This window comes from Crocodylus porosus, unplaced genomic scaffold (assembly GCF_001723895.1).
Source record: "Crocodylus porosus isolate Cpor-Errol unplaced genomic scaffold, CroPor_comp1, whole genome shotgun sequence".
Taxonomy (NCBI): Eukaryota; Metazoa; Chordata; order Crocodylia; family Crocodylidae; genus Crocodylus; species Crocodylus porosus.
This window is the reverse complement of record NW_017728906.1, coordinates 171,190,806-171,209,937: the sequence shown is the minus strand read 5'-3', so window position 1 is coordinate 171,209,937 and position 19,132 is coordinate 171,190,806. Positions and strand designations below refer to the sequence as shown.

Genomic DNA, 19,132 nt, shown 5'->3' with positions numbered 1-19,132 from the left:
AACAAAAACCCAAATTAGGGAATGTAGGAGTAAATTTAGTCGGGATTCTGACCTACTTGACTAGAAAAACAGACAGAAACCAGAAGCGCTGATTCTGCTTATTTCAGTTATATGTTCTGAGATAAGAAATCTTGCATGTCTTATTACCCTGTGCACAGATGTCCAATTAAGTAAACTTGTTTTAGTTTCTCCGAGGTCGTATTTTTTTTCCTCTATCTGTCTTAAGTATAAAAATGCTTGAAAACTTAGAAAAGGAGGATTCCTTTAAAACAGACAAGTGGGTGATTCCCATTGCTGTATGAAATCCTCCCTGTGATCACACCATAGCCCTAAATAAAGAAAAGCTGGCTCTGTCTGTTCTGATTCAACCACAATGAGAAGTTTGATTTCCTCCAAAACACACACTCTACAGAGCCTATATACACATTATAGAGCCTGCCCCAACCCTATCTATCTACCTACCTCCCTGTGTTTCATTTTAATTGTGGAAAAAAAATGCAGATTTTGGGGGGTTTAAATGAAGGAATTTGCATTTTTTTTTTTAAATCAGAGAACCTATGATTTTTAAACAGAGAAAACTAGGATTCCTGCTGATGTGGAGGATGCAACTGGGTGCATGTTTGCAAGTGGCATCAGGCTGGACAGTTACAGACACTCTAGAGCAGGCATGGGCAATTATTTTGGCCGGAGGGTCACTTAACCCTGAGTTTTGGTGAGCTGTCAAGGACCATAAGGGTACACTTGTCAGACTGCTAAGTTCCATCCCTTGACAGGTGCCCCATCACCCCCTGGCTGCCATCTTGAGAACAGAAGTCCCGCCTGTAAGCCCTGACCAACACCACCAGAAGTCCCTGCCCTTGCTCCAGAAGTACTCCTTTTGGGAGGGGGATTTGCCATCTTGGAACCAGAAATCCCACCCTGTGACATGGTTCACGTCATAAAAAGTTCCACCCACCCAACACCAAATTTTGCCCAGTTCACTTTCAACACTGCCATGTTGGTCTCAGAATTTCCTGCTCCTGTCACATGGTCCCCGACATCAGAATGTAAACACTGCCCTCCTATAGGACCTGCCCTCATGGTGCATGACCTGCCCCTGGGGTCCCAGAAGTTCTGCCCTCTAGGCCATGCCTGTGCCTCATGGCCTATCAGGTAGCGAGGGGTTGTGACCCCTCTAACAAATTGCCACATCACCCTCAACCAATCAGTGGAGGTTTCAGAAGCCTAAGACCTCCCCAAGAATGGTGCCAAACCAATCAAGTCAAGAGCCCCAAATAGAAACTTTTTCAAAACAGATCATTTTAACAAAGTATATTTAAAAAAAAAATCATACCCTTAAAATGTGTTTATAGTAGATGTTTGATTTTTATTTTATTCTTAAAAATACTGTTGTCCTGATTTGTATACAAGTTTGAGAGAGAGAGAGAACTACATAATAGCTCAAAATAAAGTCTTACTTTTGGATACTGTGGGGGTATATGGTAGGGGATTGCCCAAGCACTAGATCTTGGGAGCCACCCAGAGGTAGGTAGGGGAAGGGAAGAGCATGGGGCATGTGCAGCAGAGTTCGCCCAGGCAGTGCGGGTGCAGTCCACCCTTACCCTCCCCTCCAGCCCATAGCTGTTCCCCATCACTATGAATGAGGTCAAGCCCTATCCACTCCCACTCAGGGCAGCCAGGACTGGGCTCTTGCCTATACCTGCCCTGTGCTCCTGCCCAGCATGCATAACTTCCTGGCAAAGTCATCTTCCACCCACTCAGCAGCCCACAGGTGGCTGCTGATCACACTGGGTGGGCAGAGTGGGTAGAAGGTAAGGCAAGAGCTCCCAGCTGCAGCTTCACCCTCATCTGCTGCTGCTTCCCTTCCTTATCTGCTGCCCAGAGCACTGCAGTGGGGACAGGAGAAGCTGCTGGAGATGGAGGGAGCCGAGCAGAAGCAGCCCCACTGGGAAGCTATGCGTGCTAACCAGGGCCCTCCAACAGGAGAAGGAGAAAGCATAGTGTGCACTGCCCCGGGTGAAAGCAGGAGGGGCTCAGCCCCATCCACAGTGCAACAGTGGCAGCCATGAGACAGATACCAAGAATGGGTGTGTGTCTGACCACAAGCTGGATCCAAAATCAGCTGGCAGGCCATAATTTTGCCCACCCATACGGGCTGCGAGCAGCTGCAGCATGGAGCACCGGGGGGCCATTTTTCCCCATGCACACTAGGCAGCACAGAGGCAGCAGTGGCAGCCACACCACAGGCTGCCGTGGCATGAGCTCCAGGTGGACAGCAGCAGCAGCAGCAAACACTGCCCAGCACGGCAAGGGGAGGAGGGTGCTTTCTTCCACACCATGCAGCTGCTGTTGCTACAGTGCAGCCCAGACGGGTGAGCCCGGAGCCGGCACGGGACCCAGGCTGGCAACAGGTTACAAGCTGGTACTAAGCATGGGAAAAAGTGGCCTTGCTGGCACCCCGTGCTGCAGCTGCTCGCAACCCACATGGGGCTGCCTGTGCCTGCTCAGGACAGCCCTGTGCAGACTGCAGCAGGGAGCACCGTCCATGGGGCAGGGGAGGGGCCACTTTCCCCCCCACACTCAGCACCAGCTCGTTCCCTGATGGTGAGCACAGGGTCAGGGCTGCACGCTGCCCCCACCTGTGCCACAGAGCTGGGGAGGGGGGCAGCAGCATTGGAAGTGAACGGGTACGGGAGCCAGCAGGAGCACAGGGCCACAACAGTGTCTCGGGGCCAGCGCTGGCAGGGCCCAGAGCAAGGCAGCAGGAGTACAGGGTCCTGGCTGGCAGGGGCTCTATGGAGCTGGGCCAGCTCCCCCCTCTCCCTGGTGGTGCAGCCCAGCCCAGCTTCACAGACCCCTGACAGCCTGCACCCCACTCTGGATCCCACCAGTGCTGGCCTTGGGACACTGGTCCCAAGACATTGGGACATTGTTCCCAAGATGTTGACCAGGGGGCAGGGCTACACACGCAGCCTTTGACAGCTTGCCAAAACTGGGTAAGTGGCCCTCTGCACGAAATAATTGCCCACCCCTGCTTATGAGGATAGGCTTAAAGTATGAGAGTTATTTGGTTTGGAAACAAGACACCTGAGTGCAATTCAATAAGTCTTTAAATAGCTAAAAAGGCAGTTATATAGCCAGATTTGATAACAGTCTTCAGATACCTGAAGGATGGTTATATGGAAGATCGATATAAATTTGTCTTTGTTGCTGCACAGGAGAGAACAAGGAGCAATAGTCTCAAATTGCAACAGAAGAAAAAAATCGGGATGGATATATTTTGAAGAACTCTCTCATTAGGAGGGTGGTTAAGCTTTGGAACAAGTTACTCAGTGTGGCTGTGGAATCTCCATCCTTGGATGTTTTAAAGAACTTGTTTGACAAACAGGTGACGTGGGATGGTTTAGTCAGCGACTGATTCTGCCTTGAGCAGGGGGTTGGACTAGATGACCTCCCAAGGTCCTTTTCAACCCTGCTATGCTGTGATTCTATGATCTTTCAGCACCACTGTCTACTTCACAACTTAACTATACTCTGGTTAACTGCACAAGTCATTGCATCTGTATACTTTGTAAATTAACTGTGCTCAAACTGACCCAGAAAGAACAAACAGCTGTCAAAAGACTGCTCTAAGAATCACTGAAAATGAGGGGAGCCAGACAATTCTGAGGCTGTCAATACCACAGCACAGGGAGCACTGTACTCAAGAGGCACGGTTTACACTGTTAGGATAAGTGCATGGCACTTTTTGTCAGGCTATTCACTTAAACAAGGTACTTGCTGGTTGTGCTCATGTGAAGTAGACTAAAATTTGTTAATCTATCAAATTCATTTTCTCATCTTCCCAGATGACTTCCACTATTCCAAATGCATGCTGCAGCCCAAACATCCATTCCAGCTAACAAAGCATTAAGACAGTACCCCAGTTTTATACATCTGTTCGCTGTATTTTAGATAACACCCACATAAATACTTACCATTTTATTTATCATCTATTAGAGCAACAACAAGGTTGGGATAGACTTGGATAAACTTTCAGATGCAGTATATTCTTTTTCAAGTTGATCTAAGGGTGATACAAGCTTCTACTACCTAACCGTATCCAAGAAACTCTTTGGTTGCTTTTACTTTTCTATCTTCAGTAATGAAACTCCAAATCATTTTCTGGATTGTCTAATGAATCATGTATCACTCTAAGTTTGAAGAAAAATGAATTTACTGTTTGCTTAGTTGTGACCTTTCACAGTTCCTGTTCAGATGGTTTCATTATAAATGTACTAAAATTAAATGAATTAAAAAGGCAAAAGGCCTCTTACTCACTGAAGTCATTGGTTATAGGAATCCTGTAAATGTTTGATTTGTTTTTTTTTTTAACCAAGGGTACCCGGTATAAATGCAGCTGGAATTCCCTCAAGTAACTTGTAGGTCATACTCAGAGGGCAATAACAATTTTACTGCATGACCTACATTCTAGAGTCAATTAATACAACATCAAAAAGTTTATGCATGGATTATTAAGAAATACGGCATCTCAGGAGTCTCAACATTAAAATACAGGACCAAGAACCCAAGGATCTGGGCTTCTTTTAGAAGTCTGTTTTAAGTTACAACAAATCTAAACAAGTCCTTAAGTACGAATGGACTTCACACAAAAGCATGGTAACAATAAGAAGGGACAATCATCATGGGTCAGTACAACTGCTCCAACGTCAACCCTGGATGAAGCGGCTTTAAAGTTGGAGTGGTTTTGCTACATTTGAATTGTACTTGGCTCATTCACACAACAATGAGAACATAACAGCTGTTGCCCTTTTGAAATGTTCTGCTTTTGAAAGAGCTCCAAACTCCATATGTACATATGTCCATACCCACACAGAGTCCTTTGCATGAGAGAAGAGTTAAGGAGTTGCTCAGAAACAAAGTGCAACAAGACAGTCTAGTTGGCATTCAGACGTTTTGGACGTGAAACTAGGGGTGCATGGAGCCCTTGGCAGGTGAAATGGGCAGCTCAGCCTGCAGGAACTTAGTATGTGACACTGGAAACTGACAAACTTTTTCACCTTTCTTTTGTTATCTTCTGATAATGTAAATGCAGGAAACACTTTCTTCTGTTTGTGTTTAAAGAATGATAGACTGAAAAAAATGTACACACTCTAAGGAAACAGCATTAGTCTCTTGTGCTAATACAGGAATAGAAGTAAAGGATGAATACAAATATTCTCTTCCCCTGCCAGAGAAAATCATGCCTGTGCTGAGATGTACTATTAAAAAATGACACCAAGTACATCTTTCTTTAAGAAAGGGCATAGTCTCTATATCAGTAGTTCTTAACCTTTTTAGCCTTAAGGCACCCTTCCACAACTTTCTAAATGTTATGTCACCACAGTTAAAAATCAAATGTAGCTTGCTGGATTCAGGAAGAATGTGGAGGGGGGCCTTGGAGCTAAAAATGGTGAGAATCACCAATCTAGCTGATGTCAGTTAAGGGTCAAGAAGGCAGCACTTCGTCCTCCGTGACCTGTTCTTGCCACCATCTGCAACCTCCCAACCTCTGGTCTATACCTAAGGGAGCTACGGCAGCCCCAGCTACTGAGGCAGCTTCCAAAAGGTCCCACATGCCAGTAACCACCACCTCAGCCAGTCCTGCCAGCCCCAGGAGCACGGGAGAAGGAGGGGATGAGCTAAGCAGGTTCCATCTGTGTGTTCACTAGCCTGCTTGCAGCAAAGTGAGCTGCTGGGAGGGCTGGAGGGCATTACAGGAGCTGCCTGGGAATGGGGAAGGCAGCACCAATGGAGCAGTCCCCAGAGAAGCAGCCACAGGCATTGCTGGAGCAGCTGGGGCAGTCCCCCAAGGAGCCAGATGGGGGATGGAGAATATTTACCTCCTTGCACAGAAGAATCTCACAATACACTTCTGTCGCTCTCACAGCACACCCTTTGGGAACCACTGAAGGTAATAAACCTGTGTTCAGAGAGAATATGCTTTGGCTACAGCTCCACGTGAATGTTACTATGCTCATTATCATATTCTTTTTGCATAGAATATGCCCCCTCCCCCAAATAAAATATACACCTTTTTGACAGGCAGAATGAAAAGAAAAAAAAAAAATAAAAGATTTCTCTGAAGTTATGGATGCAGATAGCAGGGACAAAACCTAATCTTCAGATGACTAGGCCCAGAATGCACCATGAGCAATGGGCACTAGGTAGAACAAGCAGCCCAAAGTAAGCATAAAGACAGATCTGGGGCATTGCCTGTACAGCTGCTCACACCCCTCAGAGCAGGCAATTATTTCATCTGGAGGGCCACTTAAGGAGGTTTGGTGAGCTTTAGTTGCCCCACACCCAGGTCCCCATCTTGGGACCAGAAGTTGCACCCCTAACCCCTGACCTCTGGCACCAAAGTCCCTCCAATGCCCTCCAGAAATACCATTTTTTTTCCAGTATGGGGGGAGGGATTGCCATCTTAGAACCACAAAAAACCAAATCATACGCTAAGAAAGGCAAACACCTACTATAACATTTTAACTTTATTACAAAAAAATGTCATGATTTGTATCTGCATAGTGTATACGGAGGTGACTGCATAGTAACTCAAAAATAAATTCTTTGTCCTTTATATTGTGTGGAGCGAGAGGTGGGGGGTGTATAGCATTTGTGGGGTGTGACAGAGGATGGGGGACACCCCTACATGCACATGCGCGCATGCACACACACACACACACCCCTCCCATAGTGTGCAGCCCCAGCAGGCAGCTGCAGCAACAGCAGGCAGGGATGCTCCTGCCTGGTACACATGCTGCCATCCGGCAGCACACTGATTTAGGCAGCGCTGTCTAAATCGTGACATCACGGCAAGGAGTGAAGGGCCAGCCACCTCCATCGCCAGTGCTCCCCACCACGCACATGTGGCTTCCACACTCACACGCCACTAGAGGGAAGTCCCATGCACTGGAGTTGGCTGCCTTCACCTGTGGGGCAGGGAATGGTGCTGGAACTCCATGGGGAAAATGGCCTGGGGATCCCCTCCACTTTCAGTAGAGTCCCAGGACCCGTGCAGCATGGAGTGGCGAAGGCAGCCAGCTCCAGTACATGGGGCTTCCCTCCAGTGGTGCATGAGTGAGGAGGCTTCACATGCACAGAAGGGAGCCCTGGCAACTGAGGCAGCAGGCCAGGTTGCACTCCTCACTAGCATGTGCAGCGCTGGCCAAAGCAGCATGCCACTGGGTGACAGTGCCTGCATCATGTACAAGCACCCCCACCTGCTGCCACCTGTGGGGGCTGCATGCCATGGGGAGTGTTTGGGGGGTCCCCAGACATCCCCCCCCCCCCAAAAATCCTACCCACCTGAACTTTGTGCTGCTGCCGCCGCTCCATGCTGCCACCAGTCCCAGCCCCATGCTTCCACTCAGCTGCAGCTCCCCCTGCTCCTGCTGCTTCCCTACCTGCTGTCCAGAGCGAGCGGCACACCGGGGAAGCCAAGTAGGTCCCCCAGAGGCTGCAGCAGTGGCAGCAGCAGCCCCGCCCAGAAGCTGCATGCTGGCCAAGCTGGGCCCTTCTGCCCACAAGGGTGGGAGTGAGATGCAATAGGGTATGTTCGGAGAGGGTGTATATGTGTGTGCCTCTCTCCCACCCCCGTGAGAAGAAGGCTCTGGGTAGGGTAGAATTAGTTGGTGGGTGCCACGAGCTGGATGAAAATGCCTGGCAAGACAGAGTATTTTGCATGTTCCTGTCTACAAGTATACTCGCTTTACTTGCCTTACATCCCAGTCCTATCTTTGAAGCTACACGCACACCGAGATTAGCTCAGCAACTTCTACAATTACTATTTAAAACATTACACTGAAAATGAAAGTTCTATCAATTTGTTGTAATAGCTTCCTAAGATCTTGTTGTAATAGCTTCCTACTACATGAATTTGGTAAATTGGATTCACTTTCCCTTTCAAAAGTAAAAGAGAGAGAGGCCTACACAAGAGTGTCACACACACATTCTCATTGACACAAGCATTTAAATAGTATTATGTTAAGATTTTAATGTTTGTGCACTGTTAAGTAATTTCTACATTACTAGAATGCACTCCATTCATGGATCCAAATGTGTTCTTTAACTAAAGCATACAGCTTCTCTGTTTGCAGTCTTGGTTACAACTGTTTGGACCCATTTGCTTTTTCCACATTCTGGCAGAAATGCTGGCATGATGCATTCCAGCCTGATTCTGTTCATAGACAGCCAAATTCTCCTGCCCAGGCATTAGTGGTTAACTCCTTCCTTTCTTACTACAAGGACAAATACCCTGGCTATTGTCTGGTATGTAAATGTTTTTTTCCCTCCACAGTATACCAAGCACTAAATTACTCCTCTTTAGATGCACTAGGAAACTTTCCAAGAGGTCAGGACATATAGCTTGATCACACATTTTTAAAAATGCTTGAACAGATAAGCTAAAACATATACACACATAAAAAAAGCAGCAATCTGGAAAACTGCAGCTATACTGGCAGTTGGAGAACCAGCAAATTACTTGTGTTCAAGCCACAGCAAGGGAGAAGTCCTTGAGGTATGCAAAGTGTAAGTACACAGGAGTACAAGGCCAAGAAATTGAAGGCACGTATGGTTGAGAGGAACTTGGCCAGCACATTTCCCTAGAATCTTGAAATCAGGGATGGAAAACATCTATTTGGCAAGCTAAAATTACCCATGTGTTCTGAGACTTCTGCCAACTCTGTCCCACAGAAGTACAGACTACAGAGAAAAACACTGAAATTACTGGCAGAAGTACTGATACCATTTCTTGATGGCCAGAGGGAAAATATGACAGGATACAGAAGCAGGAGCCAGGAAAATAAAGGAGGCATTCCAAAACCCTCTCCTCAACTCCAGACTAAATAATCCCAGTTTTCCCTCTCATAAATCATGTTTCCCAGCCCTCCAATCATTTTTGTTGCTCTCCCATGGACTCTTCCCTGAAAGGTGGGGTCCAAACTAGAAACAAGGCTGCAGGTAAGGCCTCACAAGCATTGAACAGAATCACAGAATGATAAAATAATAGAAAATTAGGGTTGGAAGGGACCTCAGGAGGTCAGTTAGACCAACCCCCTCCCCACAACACACAAAGCAGGACCCATCCCCAACTAGATCATTCCAGCCAGGGCTTTGTCAAGCCAGAACTTAAAAACTTCCAACATGGAGATTCTACCACCTCTCCAGGTCACCTGCTCCAGTGCTTCACCACCCTCCAAGTTCTTCCTAATATCCTCAACCTTGTTCTGTCATCTGCCACCACTGCAAACAGTTTAGGAGAATAGAGCAGAAGAATAACTTCTCATGACTTGAAGCTGGGTGTATCAACTGGCTGATACAACCCAGTACACTACTGACTTGTTTTGCCAACAAACGCACACACTGTTGATTCATACTCAGCTTGCAGTCCACTATAAGCCCCAGGACCTTTTCTGCAATACTACAGCATAACTAAATGTTCCTCAGTCTGTATCTCTGCATATGATCTGTCTTAAAACAAATGCAGTCCTGCATATACCTGAAATTCATTCAAATAATTTTGAATCATTTTTCTGGTTTATCAAGCTACAACCTCAATATCCCATAATATCCATCAGATATTTTAGTTGATATGTAGTAAATTACACATACGGAAACTTTGAGACATACAAATCCCCAAAGCAACCATGTATTCATGCTGTACAACTTTTGTTCCAACTACCATTTCCACTGTCATAATCCTGGTTGCTTCCAATATCAGGGCCTGACAGTACACACACCCATAAGAATAACATTGAGATTGGGACCAATTTATGTCAAAGAGAACACCTATAACAAATGTGGCTATGGTAGTCTGATTGGGAGCCAAAGAGAAAGAAGAAACACACTCTTCCTCACCTACCTCTCACCCCCAAGAGAAATGAGTTCAGGTAGCTTACACAGGCAAAGAAAAAAAAAAAAAAAAGAGCAGAAACAGGGAAAGAGTAGTTTACTCAAAAAAATAACTGTGCTGATTGCAAATGGCTTAAGTTCAGAGCATGTTACACGAAAGGAGAACACTAGTCTCCCTCCTCATTCCCTCATGTCCTTATGCGCCTTTTTCTGGGACAGACAGAGGATCATTTTCTTATAGTGGTATTTGTTAGGGGTGCCTGATAGAGATTTTGGGGGCCAACAGCCAATATTTAAGGAGGCATATCAGCTGATACAGTATCCGACACAGCTGCCTTCAGGTGGTAAGTCTGTTGTGGTGGAAGAGAAGGGGAGAGGGAAGGGGCGTGGGGGGCAGACCAATGCCCCCAGAGTGAGGGAGGGGGCAGATGCTGCCCACAGGGGGCAGAACAAGATGGAGGCGCAGCTCGAGGTGGCAGCTCCTATCACTGCTTGCACCCTGGGATGGCAAGAGGAGGCTGTGTGCCCCCCCATCTGCACCAGGAGAGTGGGTGGGTTGAAGCCAAAGCTGCATGGGGCTCTTCTCAGTGGGGGCTGGGCTTGGAGTGGACACCAGCAATGCTGGGAAGATGCTGAAGCCACCCCAAATTTTGCCACAGCTCCGCTCCCAGCTCCACACCACCTGGCACAGCCCGGCTCCATGTCCTGCTTCCACCCAGGGGCTGGGAAGAGCTGAGGCTGGAGTTAGTGGTAGCGCTGGGAGCAAAGCTGCAGCAAAATCTGGGGTGGCTGCAGCCCCTTCCAGTGTCACCAGCACATGCTCTGAGCCCAGCCCCTGCCAAAAAGAGCCCTGTGCAGCACTGACTCCAGCCAGCCTGCCCACCCAGTGCAGATACAGTGGGGGCACCCCCCACCCACCCAGAGTGCAACCAGCAGTGGGAGCTGCCCCCCCCCCACAAGTCAAGCCTGTCCCACACCCCTGCCCCCCTGGGCAGCACCTGCCCCTGCTCCCTCCCTCACAGCGGGGGTGCTGATCTGCCCCTCCACACTCCTTCTTTCCCCCTTCCCTTTCCAACTTACCAGCTAGAAGCAGCTCTCCATGCTGCCTGCTCTGCTCCGTGCTGCACTGCAGCTGCGCACAGCACAGGCATTTATTGGACAAATTATCAGCCCCATTGGGCCGATATCCAATACAGTAAATTTTCTTTACATTAGTACTGATCCAATATTGGACTGATGTATTGATGCACCTCTAGTATTTGTTTACCCTTTAATGCTGTTTTTCCTCCTCTTTTCCTACTACTGCTTTGGCATGGCCCAGGCTATCACTTCAATACAATCATTTTCAGATTTTATATAAGAAAAACATTAACAATTTTAAAACATAAGACCAACCTATTGCCGAGTCCAGGCTGAGCGTCTGCAGTTGCTGGACTGAGCCATAGGTAGGAAGACAGATGGGTAGACCAGAAGGAAACATCATGGAGCAGAAATCTGGGAGGGACAGGGTCTAAACAGAGATCTAGGACTCACAAATGTATAACAGAACCATACTCCCCAGTTTCAGAATTCCAGAGGCTTTAGACAGGAAACAGAGGCAATAGGTAAAAAGAAGATATAAAATGGAAGTCAAAAGGCATCAAGAAGGCAGAGAGGGAGCAGAAACAAATTAAAGATCTCCCCCACCCCTACCCCCATATCCTAACCCCACTTCCCCTCCTCCCACCTGCCCAATTTGGTAGGAAGCCCAGTTTAACTGGTCTTCACAGTTCTGTTGGAGGATGGCCTCCTTCTTGAAAACTTTCAACTTGATTTAAAATAGTAACAAACTTTTTTTAAGGACCAAATTCTAAGTCTGTAAATGGAAAATTAATGATTCCAGCTGGTTCTTCGCTATCATATACACTTCATAATTTTACATTTTTATACTGGAATAACAAACACCCTAATGCCCCAGTCAGGATCAGGGTTGCTGTATTAAGTGCTATATAAAATAGCAGCAGATGGCTTGGTTCCTGACCAGCTTAGTATTTCTCATTTAATCTTAATTTTACCTTCTTGACTTGTTCTGTAATAGAAATGCACTGTGGGATGCATACAGATGAATTTATACCCTGTTTATTAATAGGCACTAAAGATTTCAAAAGTTCAAGACCATATTAAGCTGTGTCATTCCTCAAGTTCTAACTAATGTTTTTGTAGCAAGTAATACGTTTCAAAAGAACTGGAAAGATTTGCTTTTCATTATACACTCCTCATTAAATGGTGGTGTCGTTAATATAAGTGCAATTTAAGACTTGCAATTTTGTAATACATCTTGTAATCATACTTAAATACCAATAACATGCTTTTTTTTTTTTTGGTAGCAAGGAGCGTTGTTGCTCGTTACAATGTATTACAAATGGAAAGTCCTTAAATAGAAAATCTGATTTTCTAATCTATGGTTTATAAAAATCCTTCTTCAAAATTGAGTGTATATAGTTTTGTGGAACCATGCAGGGTCAAGTATTTGCGGGTGGGAGGGAGACAGCAGATGGGAAGGAAGAGATGAGTCAAAGCTGATCTGTATGTTTCAGATGTAGGAAGAATTTGGAAGAGGGAGCTGGAAGACTGCCACCTCTACTATGCAGCTAGTTTGTGGTGCATTCTGTATTGTGGTTGTGCTAGTAATGACTCTACAAATGGAAAAAGACTCTACACGTGGGAAAACTATTAGTAGCTTTAAAACTTAGGAAGTGTGTTACATGTATTACATGTAGGCCCAACTTTAAACGACAGACAATGCAATTTGTGTGTATAATCTTGAGCATAGCCTCAGTTTTGCCAATCTCTTGAATTTAAGAGCTAGCTCACAGACTCTTTGTTGACCTGAAGCTTTCTGCCAGCCCCATTTTAGCAGTCGAGTTAAAAATAAAAACTTCTTAAACATATGTATGTTTATACAAATAAACTTCTGGAAACCTCAACTACATGTATATTTTCAGGAAATATAATTTTCTTTTAAAATGTAGTAATGCATGTGTTCTATACAAACATGAATCTTCATCCAACTGCAGACTATGATAGGCTAAACATGCTTTAATGAACTAACAAATAGCTCAATAGTGCTTTTCACAGTCTTGAAAACAGAGCATTTTGTTGCCAAACAGGAAATCTGAGTTTAGAAGTGTGTTTCCATACACATGCGAGAAATCCATTAGATGCACTCAGAGAGGCTGACATACTATTTTTAGGATCATGACATGACCCGCATTATTTTCACTGAACTTCTTTGATCAGATGTTCAAGGTATTGGTCATCTAGTACTTCCACATACCTCAACTGTAGTTCTATGCGTTTCATAATCCTTAAAGTCAGGCCCTAGAATATTTGGATGCTTTAGTTGAATAGCACCAGGATTATACCTGCATTATCTAAAATTTGCAACTAGTGGGGGGTGGTGGGGGAAAATCAACTTTCCTTAATCTCTTGTTACATGCCTTCATTGTGACCTATTCTAATCTTATTTCCTGGCACAATAAATGGAATTAAACTAAGTAAAGATAGATACTGAATACCTTGTTTCTACTTTGCACTCAAAGCAGGCAACACTCACCCCTAGTACAATACTAAATCTAGAGAGAATAAGCTCTGTTCCCATTCCAGGTTTTACTTCCTCATCTCTCCTTTTCTTTACCCACCCATCTTCAGGGAACAGCAAGAGTCTAAGCCACTTGCTCAGAGGATGATTCCAACAGCTGAACTAAAACAGGGTGCAGCAATGGACAGATGCAAGTGAAACAAAGCATGTAGGGAACCACAACCAAAGAATGGAAAAATCCATTTTTATATCAAGCTGCCATTGCTCAAAGCAACCCTTAAAATGGAAACAATATACCTATTTTCAGTTAAGATGATATTTTACTAAATAAACAAACACACTGATATTAAAATAAAAAAGTTCAAAGCGCTTGTCAACACTTATGTCTTGAATGACAAAATTAAAATCTAAGTCTTTCTCTAGTACTCAGATTCATTTTGGAGTAAAATGCTATCTGTATAACAAACAACCCTATAACCCATTTTCATGAAAAAAATCCAAACAGATTTAACTATTCAAACAGCCATTTATTGTTATTAAACTTCAGAATTTTGGTTTCTACACATGAAATGAATCCAGCAAACTACAACATTTATGTAATATACAACTTGTAATGCTATTATAGCTGGTTAGATCTTAAACAAGAACTTACCACAGTGGGATTACCACTGCTTATCAACTGGCTGACTTCATGGAAAATGCTCTTGCAGTCAATTGATTTGTCTAAGGATCCTCGTTTCACTATGACTGCTACTGCTAACAGAATCTGCTCCCGAACGTACTTTTGAAGGCTGCAAACATAATAAAAATATTTAGTTCTTGCCATTAATTTGAACACCACAAGGTTCCTATAAAAACAGAATTTGAAAACTGATTCGTTTTTAAATGTACAATATGAAAACTTATATGAAAAAACGGGCTGCTAATGTCAACCAAGGATTAAGCAATTAGAAATCACTAGCACTGAAATGTTTTCTATCCGTTAGCAGAGGAAGATTAAAACAAAGGCAAATGAGATATATGCAGAAACTTATAGAGGTATTTTGGAGGCACTTTGTCAGTACGTACTTAGGCCTTTGTAAGACATAGGTTAGAAGGAATGTTCGCAGTGACTCGATGCTACTTTTTTCCAGGAGAATCCATTCTCTTACAACTGCTTCCATTATCGCTGTGGCAGCTTGAAAAAGGACATAGTCCACTTTACTAGTTTCTGTTAAGAAAACCAAAATCATTCAGTTACTGGATGATGTTATATGTTCACTGCTCACATTTGTTGAACTGAAAAAAACCTCTCAGATAAATGAACAGTCAGTTGTAGTTCTGTGAACTAATTTTGCTTCAAGAGTGAGGTTCTTCCCTAAAGGCACCTCAAATGTATAAGATCAATGACCACAAATTAGCAAATCATCACATATTATCCAAGGTAAGATTAGGACCTAAGAAGGCAACTGGCTGGACAAGAAAGCAGGGACTAGGATGAGGAGTAGGGATGGGAACAGACAGGACTGGGCAATGAATGAGAAAGCAGTTCTGTGGGAAAAATAGTATATGAACTTTACACTGAGTAAAGATTATTTCATAAGGGTACGTGCACAAGAAGCTGAACTGAAATTACTAAGAAAATTTTCACATTTCCTCTTCTGAATGCTTGACTTTGCAAACTTAATTTTAACATACTTGCGTGCATCTATGTCTATACCATGCAAAAGCTGTCAACCTTACCCCTGTAAGTTTAAGACTCAGTCCCACTTAGAAGTATTTAACAAGCATTTAAAGTAGAAATTTGTTTTGTGATTAGGGAGGAATAAATAGCATAGGATCATTTACATTACAAAATAATTTCAAACAAAAGACAGCATTGAAAGCTAATCATTTACTTAGCTGCCATGCATAGAGTACAAGCTTCCACATTTACCATGAAAGAACTAATCAAATCTCAATTTCCTGTTAAAGTGTAGGAGACACAGGCACTCAGGCATTAAAGCGATGAGGGTAATGTAAGTAAGAGACTAGACAGGAGGCTAATAAATTACTATGTGGCATAATTTGAAACAGAAAAAGAAAAAAAAACAACAAAATCTGAATTTAATCTGGTGTTAGCAGATCACTAACGTCAACGCCTATTTACCACTTAAAAAAAAATTCTGGATAGCACTAAGGAAAGAGCAGCATGGAGACGTGGTTATAGAATAGTGAGGGGACAGTAGCGAGCAAGCTCAGAGGCAGTAAGGAACTGCAAAAAAAACATGACTGTGCAAAGTTAGCTGCCAAAGCCAGAAATATGGGCTTGGTTAAGAGAATTGATGGTTTGAGAGGAGCACAGCTGATTAAGAAATAATTTTAAATCCTTACAATATTCAGACTTGCACTGTAGCATCCATTTAAGATTTAAATTGGTTTATCACTTTATGCTAAATCTATTGAGTTTAACTGGATAAAAGAGTATTAGATTATCATTAAAAACCAATGCACAAGCTTACACATAAGTGGCCCAAATTATAGTTTCAACATGCTAAATTTAAAAATTCTTTAATTTAAGAAAATATAAAGTTATTAAAAATAGAATCTTTTCCACAATGAACCAAAATTTAGCTGCAAAATTGGAGACATCAACAGGATTGAGACTTCCAGTTCTATAAGGCAGACATCCACAATGTAAGGCAAGTAAGTAACTGGTAGGAAAGTATGCTGTTATCCTCCTCTAGGCTAAGTACAGAAAGTCAAAAAACTTAAGGCAGAATCAGACTCAGTCTAGGCAGCTTCATCAAAGTTTCGTAGGTTGAACTGATACAAACAACTGAACTGACATTCAGAAAAGTTGGGAAAGGGAGGGGAGGCCTGCACTGACCATGACCCGTAGGCAGGGGGCGCTAGAGCACACCTTCAGCCAGCTGGCCATTGTCAGCCCAGCCCAAGTGTCCCCAGCTGGCTCCTCAGTACATGCCCACAACCTCTGCTGTTTCCCCACGCAGGGTTAAGAAGCCCCCTGTCCAGGTGCTGGGTTTCCCCCAGCCTGAGTCTCCAGGCCAGGCAGCCCTGGGGACCAGAGGGGAATGCCACCCCCCACCTTCCCAGCTTCCACAGGAGGGAGGGAAAAGAAGTCCTCCTGGCCAGATGCCTAGCCGTGCAGCCAAGCATTGGGACACCAGGAAGCCCCTGCTTTGGGGGGGCTTTCCACACTGCACCCCAAGGTCCCCCAGCCCAGGGCAGCCCCAGGGAGCCGAGGGGGATTCTTCCCCTCCCATACCTCAGAGGTGCTTGCCTCAGCCCCTGCCAGTATCAGGGCAGCCTCAGGGAGTGGAGGGAAATTCTTCTACTCCCCTGCAACTAGTTTTGCCTCAGACTCGCAGCGGCTGAGACAAAACTGACTGTGGAGGAATAGAATTTCCCTTCACTCCCTGCAACTTGCAGGGGCTGAGGCAAGCAGCTCTGGGGTTGGGGAGGGAAGAATTCCCCTCAGCTTCTGGGGCTGCCCCGGGCTGGGGGGCCCTGGGCTGCAGTGGGGGGAAGCCCAGGCAATGCAGTCCCTGTTCTGCTCAGACAGCACAGCCCAGGACTACAAAGCATGCTGGGATGCTGAAGGACTATGAGTTCCTTGAACCAGGAAGGGATCTGAGGCAGAAGTTCCGTAAACCAATTTACCCTAAACCAGTTAAGTCTGATGCTACATTCAACCAGGTTTACCTTAAACTAGTTTCAGCCATTTTGAAAGCAGCTTATGTGCACTGAACTTCTGTTGTGTTACAGGTTTACACCAGTTTCCAATCACTTAAACCAGTTTGTGTGCAACTTCTGCCCCTAGCCCTAGTGACAGCCCTTTGCCAGCAGGTTTCAGAGCTATTTGCTGATGTAAGAGGACTATTAAACTTTGAAGTGGTGAGTTTCTATTCCAGGTTTCATAAAGGTAACACTCAAGTGGCAAGAGCCTGTTTCTTCCTTCTCTCCTCTAATTCGTTCCATCCCTTACCTGGTTTCTTATCTGTTATGCCCACTCCTCTCCAGCCTTTGCAGAAGACCTGGGATGTGAATGTGGATAGTCCACCCAACGCACAGGAACTATATATGAGGATCTTGCATACCCCAGGCAGATGAAGTCTGAAGAATTTAGGTGTCAACCTAATGAATCTCTGCAAAGTTTGTAGAGGCAGTGATTGTTCAGAGCTTTCTAACCCATCTAATCTAAGCAACTTTTCACAGGGACAGCAGAAGACAAACTAGGGTGATCCCCTCTATTTCTACTAGCCTATCAAATTTCAGTCCTTGCTGTTAAGCATGGATCCCATAATGGAAAGTGTCAGGCGACCTTCATTATCTGTGGCAACATTAATAAACTCCAGAACTCTTACAGTATTCACTGTAAAGAGTGAAGCAGAAGGTAAGGCGGGGGGCACCTTAAAGACTGACTGGTTCAGAAAGCCTTGGGCAACAGCCTACTTCATCAGAAGTTATGAACAGACTTGAAGAGACCAGGGGCGTGCCCAAGAGCTGAATGTACAAGATCAGCTTCTAAATTATTTTAGAAATTAGATGGGCAAGGAAGCTGTACCAAAACTTTGTTTAGTTAATGCAACTATGAATACAAATAAGGCCAAAAAGCAGTGAAGGGAAATGGAGCTTTTGCACTGGAAGTCTTAGTTAAAGCATTCCAGCAACTCTGCAACCACATCAAAAAGTACCTAAAATAAATGGTTTAAAACATACTGTATTGTGCTAGTAATCTTACAGAGCTATTTTTCATTTACATTGTAAATTTGCTGCACACTTCACCTTTAAATTCACTTTCAGTACTGGCGTCGGAAGTAACACACTGTTTCAAACAAACTTCTTTTAATTAATCTAGTCAGCTAGGCATAATGAAACCAATTAGCACCAATTTAAAATGTTAGCACAGTCAGAGCACTGTACTGAAAATAAGATGGATCAGGAATAATTTAAAAGCAAACAGCTTAATTTTCACTTCCCAACTGCAAAAGACCTGCATCATCTGACAGCCATTACATTACTGTCATTCTAAATATCTCAATAAATGCATTAAAGACTTACCCAAAATATGCTTGCAAACAGCAAATGGCGATTTTGACTTTCTAAATGATAAGAATATGTGCTCGGCATGCTGGCGTTGTTCATTATTGACCATGGAAGGTGGTGCCTAAGAGAAAATAAAGTTTCCCTGCATTTTAGTAATCTGTAAAGTAACATTCTTATTGCATACGAGTAATTTCATGTTCCAGTAAATATTTGTCTCAGTGACTAATACCAAAAAAAGCGAAATTAAATCTGCCATGGTAAGGTACCTGTAATTTTTCTGGCACAGCCTTCCTATTAGTAGACTATCATGAATACCCACACCTACATCACAATGTAAATACATCTTTTTATGAATATTCACATTGCAAATCACCACGTTTTTCTGCATTGCTAATATTAAAACAAAAACGCACTGAAAAAAGAATGATAGATGGATATGAAGATTCTCCATGACTCCTCTTTGTCCTGGACTGACACAGCCCAAATCAAAACAGAGCTCAAATAAAAAACCCATCATCACCATCTAAAACATAACATGAACTACTGAAATGTCAATCAAGAGAAATGGAAATGTTGCTAATACAAGAAAGGTAGTACTTCTGCTAACTTTTTTTCCCCTGAAAGTTTCTA

General features: G+C 44.1%; 1 protein-coding gene across 3 annotated transcripts in view; it reads right to left on the bottom strand.

The window, feature by feature from the left end:
- XPO4 (exportin 4) overlaps positions 1 to 18,655 on the bottom strand; it is a 106,977-nt gene extending 88,322 nt beyond the window's left edge. For 2 of the 3 annotated variants that reach the window (XM_019530184.1, XM_019530185.1), the window contains exons 1-3: positions 18,518 to 18,655; positions 14,543 to 14,684; positions 14,127 to 14,265 (exon numbers count right to left, since the gene is read on the bottom strand). In XM_019530184.1, coding sequence (XP_019385729.1) covers positions 14,127 to 14,265; positions 14,543 to 14,684; positions 18,518 to 18,611 — 375 coding nt within the window. In that variant the 5' untranslated portion in view covers positions 18,612 to 18,655. The remainder of the gene's footprint in view (positions 1 to 14,126; positions 14,266 to 14,542; positions 14,685 to 18,517) is intronic. The other variant, XM_019530183.1, reaches the window with a different exon arrangement.
- Positions 18,656 to 19,132: the final 477 nt, after the last annotated feature.